The 20,733-nt window shown below is 46.5% G+C and overlaps 7 protein-coding genes across 7 annotated transcripts; 4 read left to right on the top strand and 3 right to left on the bottom strand.

Moving 5' to 3' along the window:
- EYB26_008485 (uncharacterized protein) lies at nt 1-5,821 on the top strand (the record flags this gene model as incomplete). The annotated part of the gene is made up of 8 exons (XM_054267738.1): nt 1-676; nt 738-1,193; nt 1,250-2,213; nt 2,289-2,362; nt 2,422-2,573; nt 3,486-3,535; nt 3,619-3,913; nt 3,971-5,821. 8 exons carry the CDS (start codon nt 1-3, stop codon nt 5,819-5,821), a joined length of 4,518 nt encoding a protein of 1,505 aa, XP_054123713.1.
- A 2,058-nt stretch (nt 5,822-7,879) lies between these two features.
- Nucleotides 7,880-9,653, bottom strand: EYB26_008484 (uncharacterized protein; the record flags this gene model as incomplete). Its single annotated transcript, XM_054267737.1, has 3 exons — nt 7,880-8,191; nt 8,260-9,273; nt 9,330-9,653. 3 exons carry the CDS (start codon nt 9,651-9,653, stop codon nt 7,880-7,882), a joined length of 1,650 nt encoding a protein of 549 aa, XP_054123712.1.
- A 1,360-nt stretch (nt 9,654-11,013) lies between these two features.
- EYB26_008483 (uncharacterized protein) lies at nt 11,014-11,470 on the bottom strand (the record flags this gene model as incomplete). The annotated part of the gene is made up of 2 exons (XM_054267736.1): nt 11,014-11,328; nt 11,423-11,470. The coding sequence occupies 2 exons, from the start codon at nt 11,468-11,470 to the stop codon at nt 11,014-11,016; spliced, it is 363 nt and encodes a 120-aa protein (XP_054123711.1).
- A 2,150-nt stretch (nt 11,471-13,620) lies between these two features.
- EYB26_008482 (uncharacterized protein) lies at nt 13,621-14,184 on the top strand (the record flags this gene model as incomplete). The annotated part of the gene is made up of 1 exon (XM_054267735.1): nt 13,621-14,184. One exon carries the CDS (start codon nt 13,621-13,623, stop codon nt 14,182-14,184), a length of 564 nt encoding a protein of 187 aa, XP_054123710.1.
- An 821-nt stretch (nt 14,185-15,005) lies between these two features.
- On the top strand, nt 15,006-16,013 carry EYB26_008481 (uncharacterized protein; the record flags this gene model as incomplete). The annotated part of the gene is made up of 1 exon (XM_054267734.1): nt 15,006-16,013. One exon carries the CDS (start codon nt 15,006-15,008, stop codon nt 16,011-16,013), a length of 1,008 nt encoding a protein of 335 aa, XP_054123709.1.
- Nucleotides 16,014-16,570: 557 nt separating this feature from the next.
- On the top strand, nt 16,571-18,825 carry EYB26_008480 (uncharacterized protein; the record flags this gene model as incomplete). The annotated part of the gene is made up of 6 exons (XM_054267733.1): nt 16,571-16,780; nt 16,838-17,039; nt 17,102-17,133; nt 17,191-17,598; nt 17,736-18,635; nt 18,691-18,825. 6 exons carry the CDS (start codon nt 16,571-16,573, stop codon nt 18,823-18,825), a joined length of 1,887 nt encoding a protein of 628 aa, XP_054123708.1.
- Nucleotides 18,826-18,858: 33 nt separating this feature from the next.
- EYB26_008479 (uncharacterized protein) lies at nt 18,859-20,015 on the bottom strand (the record flags this gene model as incomplete). Its single annotated transcript, XM_054267732.1, has 3 exons — nt 18,859-19,086; nt 19,144-19,212; nt 19,272-20,015. 3 exons carry the CDS (start codon nt 20,013-20,015, stop codon nt 18,859-18,861), a joined length of 1,041 nt encoding a protein of 346 aa, XP_054123707.1.
- Nucleotides 20,016-20,733: the final 718 nt, after the last annotated feature.

The raw sequence follows: 20,733 nt of genomic DNA, 5'->3' as shown, positions 1-20,733 counted from the left end.
ATGCGCCCTGTCGTCCCCGAATTCTCCCCCTCACCCCCTCGTAAGCTATCCTCCGCCGACCCTTCCGCTCCATCATGGTCCGACACCCAGTCCGGACCTGGTGTCCCGACCTCATTTTTCCTAGCCCGAGAGACCAGTGACGACATGGTCTCTTCAAGAGATAGTACATTCGGAGTCCAGAGTCTAGAAAACACGATTAGTGCTGCAGATATCTCTTGTTCGTTCAAAGACGACTCTTATCATCATGAATCTACGGATCCGTCCTCAAAACGTAGGACCACTTTTAAACCATCAGATCTACTCCATCACATCGATCGATTGGATACACCATTGTCCAAAGCTATTTCTCGGGCTTCCCCGGCACCCTCACGTCCGCTCACTCCGTTTAACCTGAATGATGATCCGTCCTCCATGCCGAGTAGTCCCAAATCGATATCGAGTCGGTCTTTCAAACTGTTGGATGACATATCAATCACAGACGAAATCAGTAGCCAAACCCTGGTGTCAAGCGGTGAAGAGGAAGACACCCCGGAGATGAGTGAGCTTACTCAACATGGAGTAGGCGATAGCTCTTCGCAATTGATTATGCCGAGCATTCGAATGCCAAGTCGACGTCCGTTTACCGAAAGAGGCAAGGCTATTGGCCGTTTCAAGATTCTTGTAGCTGGACCAAAAGGTAGGCGCGTTCCCCATCTAGGCAATATACCGTAGAGATCTCTAAGACTCATGATTTATAGGTTCCGGAAAGTCGTCATTGATCAGGTCAATCGTCCAAGTATGTGACGATATTGTGCACGTTGACCTTGTCGAAAACTCAGGTCAACTGGAACATGGTCGACCTTATTCAAGGGCGAATTTTAAAAAGTCCAATGCAGCCATGATTTCCGAAATCTATGCAAGCACCAAGCCATACCCGCGGTGGTGGTCCGATCTCGAGGATTCGCGTATCCTCAAGCGACGGAAGAATAGTGGAGAAGTCGTGCTCGAGCGAAATTTATGTTTTGTTGATACAACGGTTTCAAGCAACGGTACAGGCCAGCCTGACCAGAATATAGAGGTTATCATACAGTATATGAAACAACAATTGTCCCGTGCTATTGCCTCCATCAGCCACCCTGGTTCCGAACTTCAAAATATGCTGGGTGGAAATGGCGGCTCTCAGGTTGACCTGATCCTTTATCTTATCTCCGAAGGTTCGCTTGCCCTTTCCTGCCTCGTATTGGTTCAAGCTATACCTAACAACTAATAGACACCCTTTCATACGATATTGAATGCATTCTCAAATTATCTGATTTTAGCAACGTCATCCCCTTGATATCGAAAGCTGATTTGCTATCCGAATCTCAAATAACGTCGCTTAAAAGCTCTTTTCATAGTCAAATCGCACAAAATAGCCCACAGTTATTCTCCTTCGAAGACAGGAATGTATCAGAGGGCAAGCAATCTCAGTCGCCATTTGCCGTCTCTTCGATGCAGTCTAATGACGATGACAATATGGATGCCAGTGTGTTGATGAGTCCAGACTATGTCCCACCTCTGGTTACATCTGAAATTGGCAATCTGATTGATAAGATTTTCGATACTGATAATATGTCCTGGCTGCGTCATGCTGCAGCTAAAAAGCTAACCCGAAATGGAACAATGTTGACTGCACAGCGTGCGGATACTGCTGTTAAACGTCAGCGATCTAAGAGCCCTGGAAATGTCATTGCGGCACCTAATCCAGCTTTCAACAATGCAGTGCTGGCTCCATTTAGTGCTTTTGGCGGAGCTCCTAACTATGCTTTGGCACGAGTAAACGATTACACACAACACGAAGAGAAACTGGCTCAAGTGCGATTGGCAAAATGGGCCGCCGATCTACAGCAGAGTCTACAAAACGAACGCGAAAGATACGCTGCACTTGCTCGAGGGGAAAGAGCAGCTTGGCTGACCGAGCGTCTTGGAGAATGCGTGATCGATGGCACACTTGTTCCCATTCAAGACACACCTGGCTTTCCACGGTGGGATGTTAATACCGACAAACACTCAGGCGCGATTGTGGTACGGACTTCCAATGGACAGACCGCAAAATATCGCCTCACAAAGCTCAATCCTGAGGATCCCCTGGGATTGGTTCGATGGAATGAGGATCTTCGTCGCCGTGGTTGGATGATTGTGCAAGTAGTTGGTAGTTTCGGAGTTGTTGGTGGTTTGGCGCTTTGGCTAGCCAAGTTCTGGGGACTGCCAGCGCAAAGTCTAACTGAATGGCGCTTTCATTGGATTGATCCTCACGATTAGTTTTGCAGACATTGCAAGCTCCAACTCTACGAGGCAGATGAGACCAAGCAACGGGGACCTCAGGGAAGCCGGTTATTGATTGGTAGAGACCGATCACTCCAATTAGTCACACGCCTGTCACCTTTACTAACTACCACTCAGATGGACAGACAGCCCTAACTCAGAACTTGAGTAGGATGGCCAAGGTGTATAAGCTACCAGCACGGCAGTCGACGATTTCAGACCATAATATTTCCCGCAGATGTACCACCAAGAGACGCCTTAAGAAGAAACGACATGTTAAACGCACTAGAGTAGCTGGCCTAACTAGAAATACAATGACAACTTGATGACTTCTTTCCTCTTTCTGTTTCTTTTGTACTCTGTATCTGTTTCACGGTTGCCACGCCAAACGACCTGCAGGCGTCCAAGCTCGGCGTTAAGAAAAAGCAATTTAACCCTTTTGGGACCAGATGGATTGCTTAGCTTTGTGAGCTACCCAGGCAACGCCACCCCTCTATTTTGTTCTGTTGACCCGCCGAGTCTTGCCTGTTGACCGCCACATGGTCCAGGCTGTATGAGTACCTTGACTGTCGAACGAATTGATACCTATGTAATTGCTGAAATTTGGCATGATTGACGGCTTCACATAGGACGATCAATGATGACTGCTTGACTCTTCTTTTCTTTGAGAAAGAGTGGTTGCAGAAACTTCTGGGGCAGTCAACAGCTATTATCATTGGTTCTAGAATCAACGGAAGTGGGCCGCTAGTCCGTTTACGGTGTGTATTGTTAACCTAAAAAATAAGGCAGAACCAAAGCGGCTTCTGACATGTCTGTAACCTCTGTATGCAACGAATGCTCTCTTCGTGGCAATTGATAGAATAACTGGGAAAACTGGTATGCAAAGGATAGTAGAGAACACACACAGCCAACGTAGAAACACATCTCCCCCCCCCATACAATCAGCGAGGAGATTCTGGAGAAAGCATCGAAAGAGATCGAAAAACTGGACTTTGGGCCACTAACCCCAAAGCAGACTAGCGGTCGGTGGTAGAATAGAATCGATTCGAAGCTACAGGAACTGCGTCTCAGCCTGGACGGCCCTCCACCTCAGAGTATTTTAGCTTCAGTCCTCTTTCCTTCCTGACTTTCTTCTTTCCACTCCATCTCTCTTCTTACTGTGAAATCTATTCTCTGCGTTGCTAGATACCCTCTCCCTCTAGCTTCTCTTGTACCTCTGTGAATCTCTTAATTTCCCAACCCTTCCTACTTTGTGAGTGCCATCTCTTTGGTTGCCTGTTGGAGTGCAGAGGAAGCTCTGGTCTGAGAATCATCAACTAACTACTTATCCCCAAGGATACCCTTTTCGCATTCACACATCACATCCATCAAAATGTCAGAGACATTCGAGTTTCAGGCTGAGATCTCTCAGCTCTTGTCCCTCATTATCAACACCGTCTACTCGAACAAGGAGATCTTCTTGCGAGAACTCATCTCCAACTGTTCCGATGCCTTGGACAAGATTCGCTATGAGGCCCTTTCAGACCCATCCAAGCTCGACACGGGCAAGGATCTCCGTATCGACATTACCCCCGACAAGGAGAACAAGACCATCACCATCCGCGATACCGGTATTGGTATGACCAAGGCTGTAAGTTCATCACTTTTACCACATGCTTCTTCAACAAGCAAATGCTAATGATTGTAGGATCTCATCAACAACCTCGGCACAATTGCCCGCTCCGGTACCAAGCAGTTCATGGAGGCCCTGACTGCTGGTGCTGATATCTCCATGATCGGTCAGTTCGGTGTCGGTTTCTACTCTGCATACCTCGTCGCCGACAAGGTCACCGTCATCTCCAAGCACAACGATGATGAGCAGTACATCTGGGAGTCCAGCGCCGGTGGTACCTTCACTCTTACTCAGGACACTGAGGGTGAGCCCCTTGGCCGTGGTACCAAGATGATCCTTCACTTGAAGGACGAGCAGACCGAATTCCTCCAGGAGAGCAAGATCAAGGAGATTGTCAAGAAGCACTCCGAGTTCATCTCCTACCCCATCTACCTCCACATCATGAAGGAGGTCGAGAAGGAGGTCCCCGAAGATGATGCTGAGGAGGCAAAGGAGGAAGAAGATGGCGAGAAGAAGCCCAAGATCGAGGAGGTCGATGACGAGGAGGAAGAAAAGAAGGAGAAGAAGACCAAGAAGATCAAGGAGTACAAGATGGAGGAGGAGGAGCTCAACAAGACCAAGCCCATCTGGACTCGTAACCCCGCTGATATCACCCAGGAGGAATACGCTTCCTTCTACAAGACTCTCTCCAACGACTGGGAGGACCACCTTGCTGTCAAGCACTTCTCTGTTGAGGGTCAGCTCGAGTTCCGTGCCATCCTCTTCGTTCCCAAGCGTGCTCCCTTCGACCTTTTCGAAACTAAGAAGACCAAGAACAATATCAAGTTGTACGTCCGTCGTGTCTTCATCACTGATGACGCCTCCGACCTCATCCCTGAGTGGCTTAGCTTCATCAAGGGTGTTGTTGACTCTGAGGATCTCCCTCTCAACTTGTCTCGTGAGACGCTCCAGCAGAACAAGATCATGAAGGTCATCAAGAAGAACATCGTTAAGAAGACCCTTGAGCTCTTCAACGAGATCGCTGAGGACCGTGAGATGTTCGACAAGTTCTACTCTGCTTTCAGCAAGAACATCAAGCTCGGTATCCACGAAGACGCCCAGAACCGCCAGACTCTTGCCAAGCTCCTCCGCTACAACTCCACCAAGTCCGGTGACGAGATGACCTCTCTCACTGACTACATCACTCGTATGCCCGAGCACCAGAAGCAGATCTACTACATCACTGGCGAGTCTCTCAAGGCTGTCCAGAAGTCTCCTTTCCTCGACACCCTCAAGCAGAAGAACTTCGAAGTCTTGTTCCTTGTTGACCCCATCGATGAGTATGCTTTCACTCAGTTGAAGGAGTTCGATGGCAAGAAGCTTGTCGACATCACCAAGGACTTCGAGCTTGAGGAGACTGAGGAGGAGAAGGCCGAGCGTGAGAAGGAGGAGAAGGAATTCGAGCCTCTCGCCAAGAGCCTCAAGAACATTCTCGGCGACAAGGTCGAGAAGGTTGTTGTGTCCCACAAGCTTGTCGGTGCTCCTTGCGCTATCCGTACCGGCCAGTTCGGTTGGTCCGCCAACATGGAGCGTATCATGAAGGCCCAGGCTCTCCGTGACACCTCCATGAGCTCCTACATGGCGTCCAAGAAGACTTTCGAGATCTCTCCCAAGTCTCCTATCATCAAGGAGCTCAAGAAGAAGGTTGAGGCCGATGGCGAGAACGACCGCACCGTCAAGTCCATCACTCAGCTCCTCTTCGAGACCTCTCTCTTGGTTTCTGGATTCACCATTGATGACCCTGCCAGCTTCGCTGAGCGCATTCACAAGCTCATCTCTCTCGGCTTGAACGTCGAAGAGGACGTCGAGGCCGCAGAGGAGAAGGATGGCGAGGAAACCGCCGCTGCCGAAGCCACCGGTGAGAGCGCTATGGAGGAAGTCGACTAAATTCTTGTAGCAACAAGTTGATTACGGGTTGATGTGACAACGAAACTTTTCTGGGATGTATTTTTTTCTCTGGTCGAAAATTAGGGTCACGGTCCAAGTGGCGGATTGTGATCGGCGTTTGAGCGTTTTACACCTTTTCTTCTCTGATGTCTTGTTTAAGATAAATTAGTCTTATTGCTCAACAATAATACTCGTTCATATATACCTCTCTCCATTGTAACAAGTACTTGCATATAATATCTTCAGATAACTAGTAAAGATCTACTACACATCATCACAAAAGTCAACAGACGAACTTGTTTGGACCTTGTAAATGAAACTGAGTACAGGACAAGCCCACCTAGCAGACAGATATTTGACTCTCTCTCTCTACCCGATAGGATAGGAAGTCAGTCGATGACCTTGAGTAACAAAATGCTTTTCCAAGGGTTACTTACGATTGACCTGTCCATCTCTACCTAGGTAGGTGGACAACATTCATCTTAAGGCCTCTGCAAGTCTTACTCGGTACATCACAGATTCTACGGGGCGATCCTCTTGTTACGATGTGTAACAGTATATGTTACTCGATGCGGCAATAAGTCTCAATATAGAGAGGTGTTGCAGCCCGAGGTCTCTGGAGAAACCAAACCCTAGTAAACCACTGACATCTCATCTCACGAATTTTCACAAATTGTACAGATGGACTTCCGGAAGTTATCTAACCGTTATTGATGTCTCTCATTTGTCTCCGTTACATTAATATTCATATTCTCAATGATTTGGGAGACAAATCTTTTTATTGATGGGTCTTATAAGTATAGCTTATGTCACACAACGTTGCATTGTGAAAGTGCCACGAAAAGCTGGAGGTGATGTACATTGATGTTATCTAAATAACATCTGAACGTAGTACCTGGGCAGACCTTTGTTGAGATTCCAGTGAGACCAAGATAAGGAAATTAATTAGATGCTACCCATTGAGCTCTGTACTTCGATTGATTTGTAGATGACGTCATGCGTGGTGGATGGAGACACCCTTGAAATGTGATATCATTATATGTAAATCCCAGGGGCGGGCCCATCGATTAATCAATCGCGCTTGCCACGCTCAACATTCACGATTGTACATGTACTCTTGCCTAAAGAGTCACCCCAAAGGAATAACATCAACAAGGTCAAGGTCAATCGAGGGCTTCACTTCTCTACTGTAGTGACTTGTTTTACTGGTAGGCCTATTCAACATAGGAGTAATCAACACGGTCAACGCTCTTTATCACGGTTTGTTCGTTGTAATATGTAATGAACAGGTCTAGGTAGTGTACCATACCAGTAAAGTGAAGGGGCCAGTTTAAATAGTTCTTGTTTTATAACGTAGAGATCAAAAGATTCATTTTGTTATACATGTAGGCAGAACCCACTTTGCTAGTCGTCCAAGGGGGGTTGGATGATAAATGAAATGAGGACAAGTTAGGGAGATTAAAAATCACCAAGACGAAGACGAAGAGAAAAGAGAAATGAAATTCCCCCCTTTATTGGGACTCGCTATGCTTAAATAAAATAAAACAAGGGTAGAATAGAAAAACCAAGCAAAACAAAAGGTCAAATCGTCATAACCGATTAAGACAGAATAGATGTGTATTCTAACATGATAAAAGCGGAACGTGCGTGAAGAAAGGGGAAATTTGATACAAGAAGGTTTTCTGAATCAGTCAAATCAATTGATCCGAACGATTCGGACCAATATTTGAAATCAAGTCAACAAAAGACAATACCTCGCGCCTATAGAGACATAGGAAAAATGAAAATGAAAAAAAAAAGACGAAGAAAGACAAAAGGAAGCGACTTTTCCCAAACCGCTAACATGCTCGTTGTAAGAAATCATCACCAAGTGAAACCACTGCCTGTCGTAAAATTGACATGATGGAAATGTCTTTCAATATATGTATATGCCGTAAGATACGTGGTCGTACAAATAGCCCGCGAACCGACAATTAAACCAAATGCTTATTAGGGTGCTTTTCTGTATTTCTTGTGTATTCATTTCGGCATCAATACGTGAGAATAACACGTTGCCATTTAAGCTGCCTGTGCCTGGCTACGCTTGTTGCCGCTGACGTTGCTGCCACCACGACCACGGCCTGCGAATCCACCACGTCCCTGATCGCGTGGAAAGCCGCTGGTACCGCGGCCCTGGCTTCCAGCCCGGCCATCGGCACGACCTCGGTTAGCACCGCTACCACCACGGCCAGCTGCGAAGCCACCGCCAACATTGCCAGTGCGGACGCGACGCTCCTCAACAGTGACCTGCTCGGTGCCAATCTGATGAGGGTTGGCTGCAACAGCAGCGTTGTATGCGGTCTGGTCAGCGAAATCGACGAAAGCACAGTTCTGTTGCAAATATATGTTAGTATGTCAAACGAGAGAAATTTTAGAATTTAAATAAGATAAGAACATACCCTTGAACGGTTGACATCAAAGTGAGTAAGCTTTCCAAAACGAGAAAGAACAGTGCGTAACAAGGAAGCGTCAACCTTCTCGGTGACGTTCTTAATGTATGCAGGATATTTCTCTTCAGCACGAGATTGCTTCTTGCTGTGATCGTGACCAGCAGTCTGCCATCCAGCACCATCATTGGAAGCGGCCTGGCTGCTGGTAGCAACAGCTTCGGTTGCAGGGGCAGCAGCAGGTTGTTCCTGTTGGGGCTTAGCTGGTTGCTGAGATGAAGTTGCGGTTGCGGCAGGCTTTGGCTGAGGTACAGCAGCAGGGGTAGCGGACGCGGCAGCAGCGGCGGCGGCGGCGGCAGCAGCAGCAGCACGGTTGGTGGAGGCGATAGTAGCCCAGGTCTTAGGGACAGCCTTGGCAGGAGGAGCAGTCTCCTTGGGAGCTGGGGCAGCTTCCTTGGGGGTAGTGACGGCTGGTGTAGGTTCCAGAGTTTTAGTCTCCTCGGGCTTGACAGTCTCAGGCTCAGTAGGAACAACAGGGACAGCTGGAGTAACAGGAACCGCAGGCTGTTCATCGCCATTGACCTGTTCAGGCGTGTCAGGTTCTTCAACCGCCTCAGTTTCACCATTGGCAGCAACAGTCTCGAGTTTGGCATCAATCTCGGTGACGGCCTGTTCGCTATCGGCTAAAGGTGCTTCTTTTTCGGCCTCTGCCGCGTTAACTGCAGGAATCTCGGCTTGCTCGGGCTCTGGGGATGCTTCAGGCTCGATGGTGGTAGCTTCGTCAGCGGGAATGACTTCTTCATCGTCATCAGCAAGGTATCGGAAGATGTCGTTCAAAACATAGTAGCCATTTGGCTGCTGGGCGAGAACGAATGTCTGAGTGAACTTGCGGGAGGGCTTGGAGCGGTTGGAGATCTCTCCAATCACAGCAACAAGGATGTTGTCAAACGAGGCCTGAGAATCGACATTCAAGACACGGACTTTGCAGTCGTGGAAATCGAGTTCCTTGATCTTGTCATTGATAGCCTAACCAAATATTAGCGTATGGTCGTCACACAATCACTTTTATGAGAATTGCTTACCTTCTGGCCAACAACAACGGGGACATTCTCGGCCTCATCGCCAGAGACGAACTGAGACCGACGTGAGTAGAAAAGGTGAAGCTTCTCCGGGTTTCGGCTCATGGTTGTGTAGTATTGCTCAACAAAGTACCAGCCAACCTCGTCCTTTGAAATATCACCCTTGCTTTCGGGAGCTGGCCCATTTGATGGCGTAGAGACAGGACCAGGGTGGTAGCTGGTGGCAGCGTTATTCATCGCGTTTTGAGACAAGTAGATATCAGGGTAGCCGTTGGGGGGAGCAGCAGCATAAGTGCCGTTAACGGGAGCGTGAGTAGTGTCCGCCATGATTCTACTAAAAAGTTTCAAATAAATTCTAGTTGTATGTTTTGTCTAGGCGACGTTTGGATGATGGCGTTTGGCGAAGGTCAAGAGAAACGTGGTGGAAAACGGGGATGACCGTCGATTTTGAATGGGGCAAAAAAAGGAAATGGACCGATCACGTCGATCGCGACCTGAATGAGAGTCATCAACAACGTTAGCAGGAAAATAAATAAAAACATTTGTAAATAACATATGCGCCACCAGCTAGATAAAGGGAACGTTGCGAAATGTTTCTCACTTACCCGGAACAATGGATGCTGTCTGTACAGAATCGAAAAAAAAAGATATCAAGACTGTGCGACGCTAAATGCGATGAGAAATTCGAACTCCGTCCGGAAGAAAGATTCGAATTAGATGGGAAATATCAATTGTTGATTGTACGTGTACGAAAGGCGAGAATCGGAGATGTTGCGTGTGATGGAAGAAGAAAAGATTTTGTTTAAAGACAACGAATCGGGAATTCGAATTGGTTGTATAAAGTGCGAACCGGAAAAAAGATGGGGCAAATGTGGTTCCCTGGATATTGATAAGTGACAACGGGTTTTCTCTAGGAGATGAAAGAGGAAGAAGTAGAATAAATGAGCCGAGTGCTGAAAGATGAAGTGGGATGCTTGATTAATGAAGAGGATGGAGGAGGAGAAGCGAAAAGAAGAGGAAGAGGAAAGAACGATGGAGTCCACCCGAGCATCTCGAAGCTTGTGCGCCATCGTGATTGGCCCGTGCACTGAAGACTCTGACTAAGCTGCGATCTCTTCGCTGAAGTTAAGCCAACTAGCTACTTATATTTATATTTATATTCTATACGGAGTAACTAGTTATAATATTATTGATCATTAAAAATGATCATTGGGGATAAATCCTCTTCTCGCACGTATGATGTTGCTAGAAGTGGCTGACTGCTGCTTCTTGGGCAAGGACCTTCTATCATGATCGTGCAACCGCTTCGAGACTTGCATGAGATTTCATATGTATATTCAATTGACATCGAGTATTGAAAATATAGAAGCGGAAAGGAAACAGAAAGAAAATCAACGTATAAACAGAGCGAACATCAAAATAGAATGCAAAGCGTGCTATTTACAACACGATGGGGTAATCAATGCGAGAAGGAAATAGACAAAAGAAATCCGGTACCAGAGCAGCGAGGGAAAGATGAAAATGTGAAATCATGCGACTCCGTGGAAACGATCGAGGGAAACATATAGCGTCAGATGCGAGTAGCATGGGAAGATGGTCTGCAACTGTTCATTTCAGAACCACCACCCACGACATAAGCTCAAGTAGAGAATATTCATAGCCAGCTAGAACGAAAGCACAGGAAAATCTAGTTCTCCAAAGCCTTCTTCTCATCAAGATCAGTCACAACGGGCTTTCGCATAACAGCATCTTGTCCAGTCATTCTTCTTCCGAGTGCGCGCTCAACCTTGGCGCCGAGAGCGAGCTTATTCAGATCATCCGTCTTTTCGGCAGAAGGCACGAAGCGCTGCTGGCTCAGGGGTTTGTTCTCGAGGCGTTCCAGGCCGTCAGTATATTCTTTGATTTCGGCCATGCGGTCGCCGCTGGGGAGAGTGCTGCTGGTATCGGTAGAGGCGAGGGAAGGGACTCCGCTGTAGCTGGAGAAGCGCTTTGAGTTGCGGTTCTATTGTTAAAAAGGTTAGTCGGAAGGATTTTTTGTCACGTTTGCGCAAGCTGTCATGCAGCAAATCCCAGTCTCAGCAGAGGGAAACACATACCGATCCAGTCATGATCGGCCGCTCAGATTCTAACGAAGTACGGGCCATTGTGTATATGTGATAAATGTTCGTCTATCGATAAGACCGTGTGTGCGTGTCTGCCTATATATATATTTCGCAAGTAGTAGAGAAGAAACCAGTTATTCTCTGTGGGTGTTGCGCGGAGTTATCGAGGAAAGATTCCCCTTTTCTTCGCACGAGGCAGTTTAGTTCTTCGACAAGGAACGACGATCACGCGGGTTGGACCGGGCTTAATAATAATCGTAAAATATCTTCAGTCGTCGCGAAAGGCGTAGCCGAGCAGTCTTTACAATTGGTTATATTATCGTGAAAAGAATATGCGATAGAATCGAGGCAGAGAGAGAATATGACAATTGTGAGAGTCACAAACAGCCAACCTTGGTCGAGAACTGAGGAGGAACACCGTCCCAGGATCTTCGTCCTTTTTACTTTCTTTGAGGGGCTTGGTTAGTGCCGTATTGTCTTACAGGGTACCGCCGTACTTTACAGAAACCGAAACTGGCTACGACTAGCATTTAAGTTCAGGTGACTTCATACTTTGTGTAGTCGATGGGTCATAAAGTAAGAGCTTACATTCACCTCTTCTAAAAATACCTTGTAGCTTGAACATCATTATCTATAACTATGTTCAGGAATCATGGTGACTTTGCTGTTTGAAACCGAATGTTGAACCAACAAGTCCAGGGGTCAGAAAGAGCAAAAATTACTGGTTCATACAAGGCAACTGTGCCGCAAGCCACGTGTAGTCCTAGTTTCAAGTGCAGAACCGCCAATCAGAGACTAAGTTAAAGGGACACTAAGGTATTGTCATTTTTGTACACGGTATTACGAATACATAGCATGACATTTAAGGCTCATGATTCGTGTGACCGGAGGAAAGCGTTACTGCTTACTAAGCTAGGGCTGTCGCAGCCGTCTGACGTCTGCGGTCAGGCAATTTCCACGTTGTCAACGTATGAGGCACTTGACTAAACCGGATTAGCTTCATGTTTCTATCACTTGCATCGACAGTCAGTGACCCATCAATAACTTAAAAATAGTGTGGGCTAACGGCTTTTCTGAGTTTTCTCTCCATAAATTGTTCCTTATGGAAAAAATTCTCCATGAGCTTACCTCGACAATGTCATGTAATGTTTCACTGCGGTGGAGAGTTGGGAATATCTCGGCTATGTGTACAAATTGGGCAATGAGCATGACGGATCGTTAGGAAACGAGCTCGCTTGACAAATACGGAAGAGATTGAAATCAACAAAGAGCCTTGAATGATCTGAGATTCAATCCATGATCAGATAAAAGATAAGGACTGAAATCCAGTTCATGTTTGCCTTAGATTTAAGGCGCGAATCTATCGTTCCTGGATTTTCCGACACTGCTCCGTAGACGACCCATAGTTAAGGTAGTTCAAGAAAATAATGAGCTGCATCAGAATCAACTTGTTGTTGTAAACTACCCCCAATATTAGGCCACATTATTCTTTGTCAAAGCTGACTGTCCCAGCCCTCATAGACAGTACTCCTACTATTTGATCTCCGCATGAGGGGTAGGCACAGGCATACACAAATGCATAGGCATTGATGCGGAGATGAGATAGAAAAGACACTTCCAAGAAAATGGTGTCAAAAACATAATTATTAGCAATCCCTGATGAAGAGACATTATGGAATGGAATCGAAAAATGTTCTGGTCCTTCTAGGATCACGAATCCTTTTGCAGAAAAAAGATACTGCCCACACGGCGGTACGTGACAGGACTCTCTGAGAATTTCCTAATACGGAAAATAGAAGCGATTGCAGAGAAGGGTCTCTTGTTGGCTCCCCACCTCCGAGAAGCCAATCCTACCGCGAAAATGAGACCTTCTTGTTTCTTTTTTTTTTCTTTTCTTCTTCTTTTTTGAAGTGGGACGATATTCAGTGTAAGTTGATTCCAACTGTTATGCGGTAGAAACATTTCTGGCGGATCAAAGACTTTGTCAGGTGGGGCGTTTTAGATATGCTATCAGGTCTTCGGGATTCAAATTTGTTGGAGAAGAGATAGGGAGAAAATAAGTATAGATTCATTCGAATATAAAAGCATCCGATATCATCATTTCGAGGCCATTGTTGATGCCTACTGTCTTCAACCCGATACACAGCCCTGATCCTCACATCATCCGCTCAATAACTTAAACAACGATCACAATGGGTCTCTCCTTACATCCCCAAATCGACAATGGTCTAACCAAAGGCCAACCCGGCTTCCCTGGCGGCAAACTCTACTGCCACTGCCCTAGCAACAAGATCGAAGTCACCCTTGGTTCCGACGTCCTCCACAACCACGCCTGCGGCTGCTCCAAATGCTGGAAACCCGCCGGCTCCCTTTTCTCAGTAGTCGGCGTCATCCCCACCGACAAAGTGTCAGTCACCGCCAACAGCGACAAATTAACCATCGTCGATTCTGAGGCCGTCATTCAGCGAAACGCCTGCTCTCAATGCGGTGTTCACATGTTCGGGCGTATCCATAAGGAGCACCCGTTCAAGGGTCTCGATTTTGTGCATGCTGAGCTTTCGGACACAAAGGGGTGGCAGGAACCGCAGTTTGCAGCTTTTGTGTCGAGTATTATTGAGCAAGGATTCAAGCCGGAGGGGATGGATGAGGTGCGTGCGAAGTTTGAGAGTGTGGGATTGAAGACGTACGATGCTTTGAGTCCGGCATTGATGGATGCTATTGCTACTTGGACTGCGAAGAGGGCGGGGAAACTATAGGTATCCGATGATAGTCAACTTTGAATATACGTAGGTAGCTTCTGGCGCGCGGTATACACTCATGATGACATGTCGACCAGCCCTAAGCATTCATATCTGGACCAATCCAAAAGTACATAAAAGCCGTTGTTGATTTTTCCAGGGGTGCCGCATTTATTTTCTCTCTAAACTTACCCATAGAACTACTAGTTGTTTTGTGTAGAATGCTTAGAAAGACATCTGGGTCCCTTCAATTTACTGAGACTGTCCATCCTCAGTTGGCTAATGGCCAGAGTTGAGCTTCTTTCTGCAAATATCTGCTCAACCAGAAGCAGATAATCGATTCATACCTTTTTCCTAATTTGTATTTCCGGAATCTCAAAACAGGCTGGCTATCCCAGTCAAACTTTACTACGTAGTATGGTGCGATGCACGGACGGCAAGCCCTACCTACCCCATAAATAGATCAACCCTAATTTTACCTCTTCTGGTGCTTTTATTTCTCTTCATGATCTTACGTGATTTTTCTAGTTAATTGAGATAGCCAACGGATGTATTGAAATTGGAAAGGATTACAGTTCGGACAGGACACGGAGTGATATTCGGATTCGGATTCGGAGCACCAGAAAACAACGTTTCTACACGGACTCGGAGACATCGGAGTGCAAGATAGGAGATCGGAATTGTGAGGATTTCACATATAAAAGGGATCAACTAGGACAGATAGAAATGTTGGAGGACAGGCAACACTAGATGATAAATCTGATCAGCCGGAGAAGAAAGACAGCAAATCTGGAAGAGATAAGACACGCACCATAATTTGTGAGGACGGAGAGGAGCATATGTATGATATATGCCCATATGTGAATCCGGAAAAACGTCCTCCCGGGTGGAAGCCTGATCCAGAGATCCAAAAGAAATTTGATGAATTGAGAAAAAAGAAGAATCACCCCAGAGCCGAGAAATTGAGATGGATTGAGAAGATCTTGAAAGCAGCGAACGCATCTTCAACGAAAGCATCAAATTCCGAAGACACTAAGAAAAATGGTGCGAAGGAAGAACAAGCGAATTTGGTTTTTGATTCTGATGAGTTTTGTGGATCTGTAATCGACACAGTCATGTCAGCCGCAGCAAGCACTGGAGATCTCAAACATGAATTCGTACTGGATAGTGGCGCCACGGTGCATATCACCAACGATAGGAGCAATCTTACTAACATGGGCACACAGACCAGGGTTCTCCTAGTGGGTAATGACAAGATTGTCGTGCACGGTCCTGGAGAAATGAGGATATTTCCAACCGCTCCTACAAATAGTATGGTGAAGGAGAAAGGAATTCGCATCCTTGAAGCTTGGTTTGTGGAGGGCATGCACACCAATATCATATCACTCAGCAAACTCCGGAAGCACGGTATAGTGTACGATGGTTTGAATGAATGCTTGTGGAGCAAGGAAAGGAGTCAACGATTGTGCAATATCAAATGTGACGGGTCGCTTTTCTTTATCGAATGGGGACGAAAGAGGGCCGCTAATAAAAAACTAGAGAACGAGTTAGCTCTCAGTTCATTCGAGAAAAAGACACTGAAGGACACGGCACAGGCATGGCATAAGAGACTTGGTCACCTAGCAATTGAAGCTATTCGGAAGCTTGGGCAAGCCACGGAAGGAGCAATCGTCACCACAAATAAGATCATGAACAGAAACGAGGATGGCCTGCAAGAGAAATATGAGATTTGTGCAATGAACGACAACCGCAGGCCATCCTCGTTTCTGTTCATGATCTTATTTGTGGTGACGATTGCTCCTTCCGTGGCTTGCCCAAGCTTCCGAATAGCTTCAATTGCTAGGTGACCAAGTCTCTTATGCCATGCCTGTGCCGTGTCCTTCAGTGTCTTTTTCTCGAATGAACTGAGAGCTAACTCGTTCTCTAGTTTTTTATTAGCAGCCCTCTTGTTAGAAAATAATCACGTGATTTCGGACGTCACATAACCCTATACAAACCATTACCAAGAAGTCCCACTAAGGGGATCTCCTTTTTGGTAAAGTGGTAATTTTTGTCCGATAAATATGCCGCACCCGGTTAGTCTCGGGGTTAGTAGTCTAAAGGCTCGCTCGCTGCCCTAAACTTCTGCCTGATTCTAATTTGAATTCCCTGGAACAACCCTGTCCGAATTGCATAAAGCACCAGAATGAATATTGATAGTACCGATAGCACCGGATCGATTACTCTCGAAGCTTCAAACAAGCCGCTGACTAAGCGACACCGGATCCAGCTCAGTTGTGCTCATTGTCGCCATGCGAAGCTAAAATGCGATCGAGAAAAGCCATGTTCACAGTGCGTCAAGAGAGGGCGATCCTCTCAATGTACATTCCCCTCTCTAGTAGCACGCAAGAGACCAGTTGCAAGCATGCAAAACCGATTGAAACATTTGGAAAGCCTTGTCAAAGGGGCAATGGCAAGCCAGCCACCAGATGAGCATCAACCCATCCATGCTGGGGCTACATCGCATCCGCCTTTACCGGATAATTATGCTGGAATGGATATCTCTGGCCGGTTGGTAGGACTGAATGACACGACCTACATTGGGGGCAGTCACTGGGCAGCAATACTGGAGGATGTAGGATTAATCATCCGTGTTTTCCTTTGTGGACCTGGTTCGACTGACGATTTTTAGATTGAGGAAATGAAAGGTTATTTTAGCGAAGATATCGAAGAAACCTCATTGGGTGTTGGGAGCACGCGGCCGGATATCTCTTTGCTCTTGAACAATACTGAGTCGCCGACCACTTACAAGGACCTTTTGGCGGCACTTCCGGGGCGAAGTATGGTGAATCGACTTGTATCTCGATACTTCAACTCCAATAGTCCCGCACTACGCAAGTTTCACCTAGTCATATTCAAAGAAATTGGGTAGCTATTTTTACTAAATGTCTCTCAGATATTATCCATAAACCAACATTCCAAAAGCACGTATGTGATGATATGATCGCCTCGCGATAAACCGCTGCAATACTAATATAATAGCAGTACAGAAAGTTTTGGGACGATCCCCATGGCTCCCCGATCAGTTTTCTCGCATTGATATACGCTGTTATGTGTCTGGGAGCCTTCGTCGCACTGGGGGCCGATGAAGAGCACCCAAACTCTAGTGGCACTTCACCCGAAATGGTGCAAATTTATCGTGGATGTTGTGCACAATGCCTGGCGCTATCAAACTACGCGAAGCACTCAGGACCGTATACCCTCGAAACGTTTCTCCTATACATAGAAGCCGACTTCGTCCTCAGCAAAGGTAATCAAATGAGCTGCTACCTGATAGTCGGTGTTGCAGTTCGTTTGGCATTTCGAATGGGCCTCCATCGAGATCCAAACAACATGGTAGGCACTATTACGCCGTACCAGGGCGAGATACGGCGTCGAATCTGGCATCTTTTGGTACAGATGGATCTATTAATTAGCTTCGAGAATGGCCTCCCCTCAATGATCCAAGGGGTCAAAAGCGATACCCGAATACCATTGAACCTACAGGATCATGACTTTGACGAATCTTCGATTAAATTACCATTTCCTAGACCGAAATCACAGGCATGTCGTACACACTAGCAAAGGGTCGACTTGCTCGTGTCTTTCAAAAAATAGTTGAGCAGGCAAATCTATTAACACTTCCAAACTATGCTGAGGTAACGGCATTGGATCGAGAGCTACAGCAAGCCTTTTCTGCAATTCCGCCGTTTCTTTGTGTTGTGCCCATAGATCTTTGTATCACCGACTCTGCTGAGCTTATTATACGGCGCTTGAGCCTGGCGGTGCTTTTTCACAAATCTCGGTGCATCTTACATCGTAAATATATCACGAAAGTGGGAGAGAATGCAGAATTTTTATACTCGAAGAAAGCTGCAATAGATGCTTCAAGGGAGCTTCTTCGAATTCAGTCTGAGGTTCACGATGCTACTCAGCCAGGGGCCGTCCTGTGCAAAGACCTGTGGGTTATTTCGTCCTTGGCCATGCACGACCTTCTACTCGCGGCGGTGATACCATATCTGTGCTTAATCCAAGAGAGTATGATCTATTCTTCCAGAGGCCAGCAGATACCAGACCCGCATCAGGCAGATATGATATCAGATCTGGAAACATCCTGTAGGATTTGGTACGAGACCAGAAGCATGTCGGTTGATACAAGCAAAGCCCATGCTGTGCTAAGTAACATGATGAAACGGCTCAACTCCATCTACCAGCGCCATAGTGTAGAATCAAGTGTCTACATCGAGGCGGGTGATGCTAGGGAAGTCCTATCAGGGTCATTACTGGAGCTATCAGCGGGCGCTTTCAGCAATTATAGTGGTGGGCAGCACGAAGGATTTGACGATGCTATTCCCTTCTCAAGTCATACATCTCAGTCCAATATCGATTTTGGAACTATACCCATAAATTTTATTGGGGAATCAAGTGACACGCCAATGAATTTTGATTGGGTCCGTCAGATTCACTCCAAAGGATTCAGACTTGATAAAACTAACTACCTAACAGGACGTCTTCGACAACGGCATTCGACAAACTCATGCAAATGATCGATCTTGGCCGAATCTTTCTATCCGAAATTCGAACTCTGGAGAGGAGAACGATTACATCTGTGAATTGGAAAGCTCTACTGTATCATCATAAATACAGATTCTCCACCGTCTTTTCGCATGGCAATTATTGGTACCGCCTCGTCTTTCGCTCGCAATAGTTCATGAACATCTTCGCTCCTCCAGTCCTGCCTTCTGATTTGCTCTTAAGACCGTCGGTAATATATTTGGGCAGCTCCGCAATTCTGCCCCAAGCCAATACATAGCCACCATTGTTCTCTGCCGTGAGCTTTGGTGAGAATGCCGCAAAAAGTTCGGAGTAGGCGCCATATACAGGGCCCCTAAAGAGTAATTTCTACACGGAGTGTAAGCGTTGAAAGCTTCGTTGGGGGGGAGAGTTAGTAAGACATACCATGCTCACACGAGCTGTAACAGTCATGTTTCGTTGTAGTTCAGTTCGCATTAATCCTGGATGTACAGACTAGGTATAATGAATCAGTGCAATTCTACTTGGGAGCAGTCGTTATTCCTTGGACTCACCACGCTAAGGATTTCTTTGCTGCCGAGACGATTTGCGAACTCCGCTGCCAACCATGTCCCTCCAATCTTGGTTTGCATGTAGTTGTCCCCAGGTTGACTCTTCATATAGCCATCTCCCGGCAAAACCTTAGGTGTACCATTGCTGTCAAACTCCATTGCAGTGGCAGGCGAAAATAATTGCATGAGTGCAACAACGAAAACGACCCTGACGCTAAACCGAGGACTTGAGGCAGCTGTTTGGATAAGGATCGGCTCGAGGAGTCTCGTGAGGAGGTACGGTCCCACGCAGTTCGTGGCCATTTCAAGATCATGACCCTGTAACACAGTCTCATCAGTTGTCATAGTCACGGAAACTTTGGAGGACAGAGCATAACGGACCTGCGTTCCCTTACTTCCCACAGGAGTATTCATCACACCCGCATTGTTGACCAGGACATCCAGTCGGGTCTCTTGCCGCTGGAAGTCCTCGACGGCTCGCTTGATTGTTCTAAGGTCTGCTAGATCTAGTATCATGGGCGTCAGCACACCCTCTGCTTTCTTTCCGCGTGTTTGGTCCTTGATCTTCTCGATGGCGCCCTCACATCGTGTTGCCGAGCGAGCGGCAACGTATATAGTTCCGCCAGCAACATAAAGTATCTTAGCAAGTTCAAAGCCTACTCCGGATGCCGCACCCGTTATGATGAAGACTTCGCCAACGAGAGACGGTAGATCCTTCTCCGTGAAAGAGGGCGAAGGGGGAAACATGGCGGATAATGTGGAGACCATGATTGAAGCACTTTAAGCAAGAATGAAGTTAGATTATCCTCAGATACAATAAGTTCTTTTTTAATCTCACCTAGGCAGTGTAAGAATGAACGTTTAGTCTATTTAGGACAGAGGAGGAAGAAGGCTTATAAGAACTTTACTACACATCCAACTACACTCTATTGTCATGCACATAATGCGTTCCGAATCATCATATTTTGTCCGTGCCAACGGACATAATATCCATTTCGGATACAATGTGCCCTAACCACCTAACGGACATAAGCCTCATTATTGTACATGTATACTCCGGAAAAATGACGGATTATGGTTTTCCCTAAGCCGTTTGTATGTCCGGTCAGACGTTAAAGCACGATTGATTAGGGCTAGATTTTCTGGTACCTACCTAGGTAGCTCTAGAAATTGAAGTAAATGAACAAAGAGTGACTGAGTGAATATTTATATTGCAGACATGCGCTTCAAATAGCCGGTATGGCAAAGGCAGGCTTCCGACGAACCCAGGCGGATATCGTAATCCATGAATCTCCCACGAGGCCTATTTCGGCTCTTGTGCAATTGAAGGTATTCTGACAACAGAGGTAAACGCGCCAAGGCGGTTTGTTTTCCTCCAGATACCTATCATGCTCATGAGGCATCGCAAGAACGGACTGGACGTCCTCGCATCCGTCCTGAGTCCGGACATCAGTGGGTTGATTTG

Source organism: Talaromyces marneffei, chromosome 6, assembly GCF_009556855.1.
Source record: "Talaromyces marneffei chromosome 6, complete sequence".
Lineage (NCBI taxonomy): Eukaryota > Fungi > Ascomycota > Eurotiomycetes > Eurotiales > Trichocomaceae > Talaromyces > Talaromyces marneffei.
Note: the sequence above shows the minus strand (reverse complement) of the source record. Positions and strands in the feature narration are given on the sequence as shown.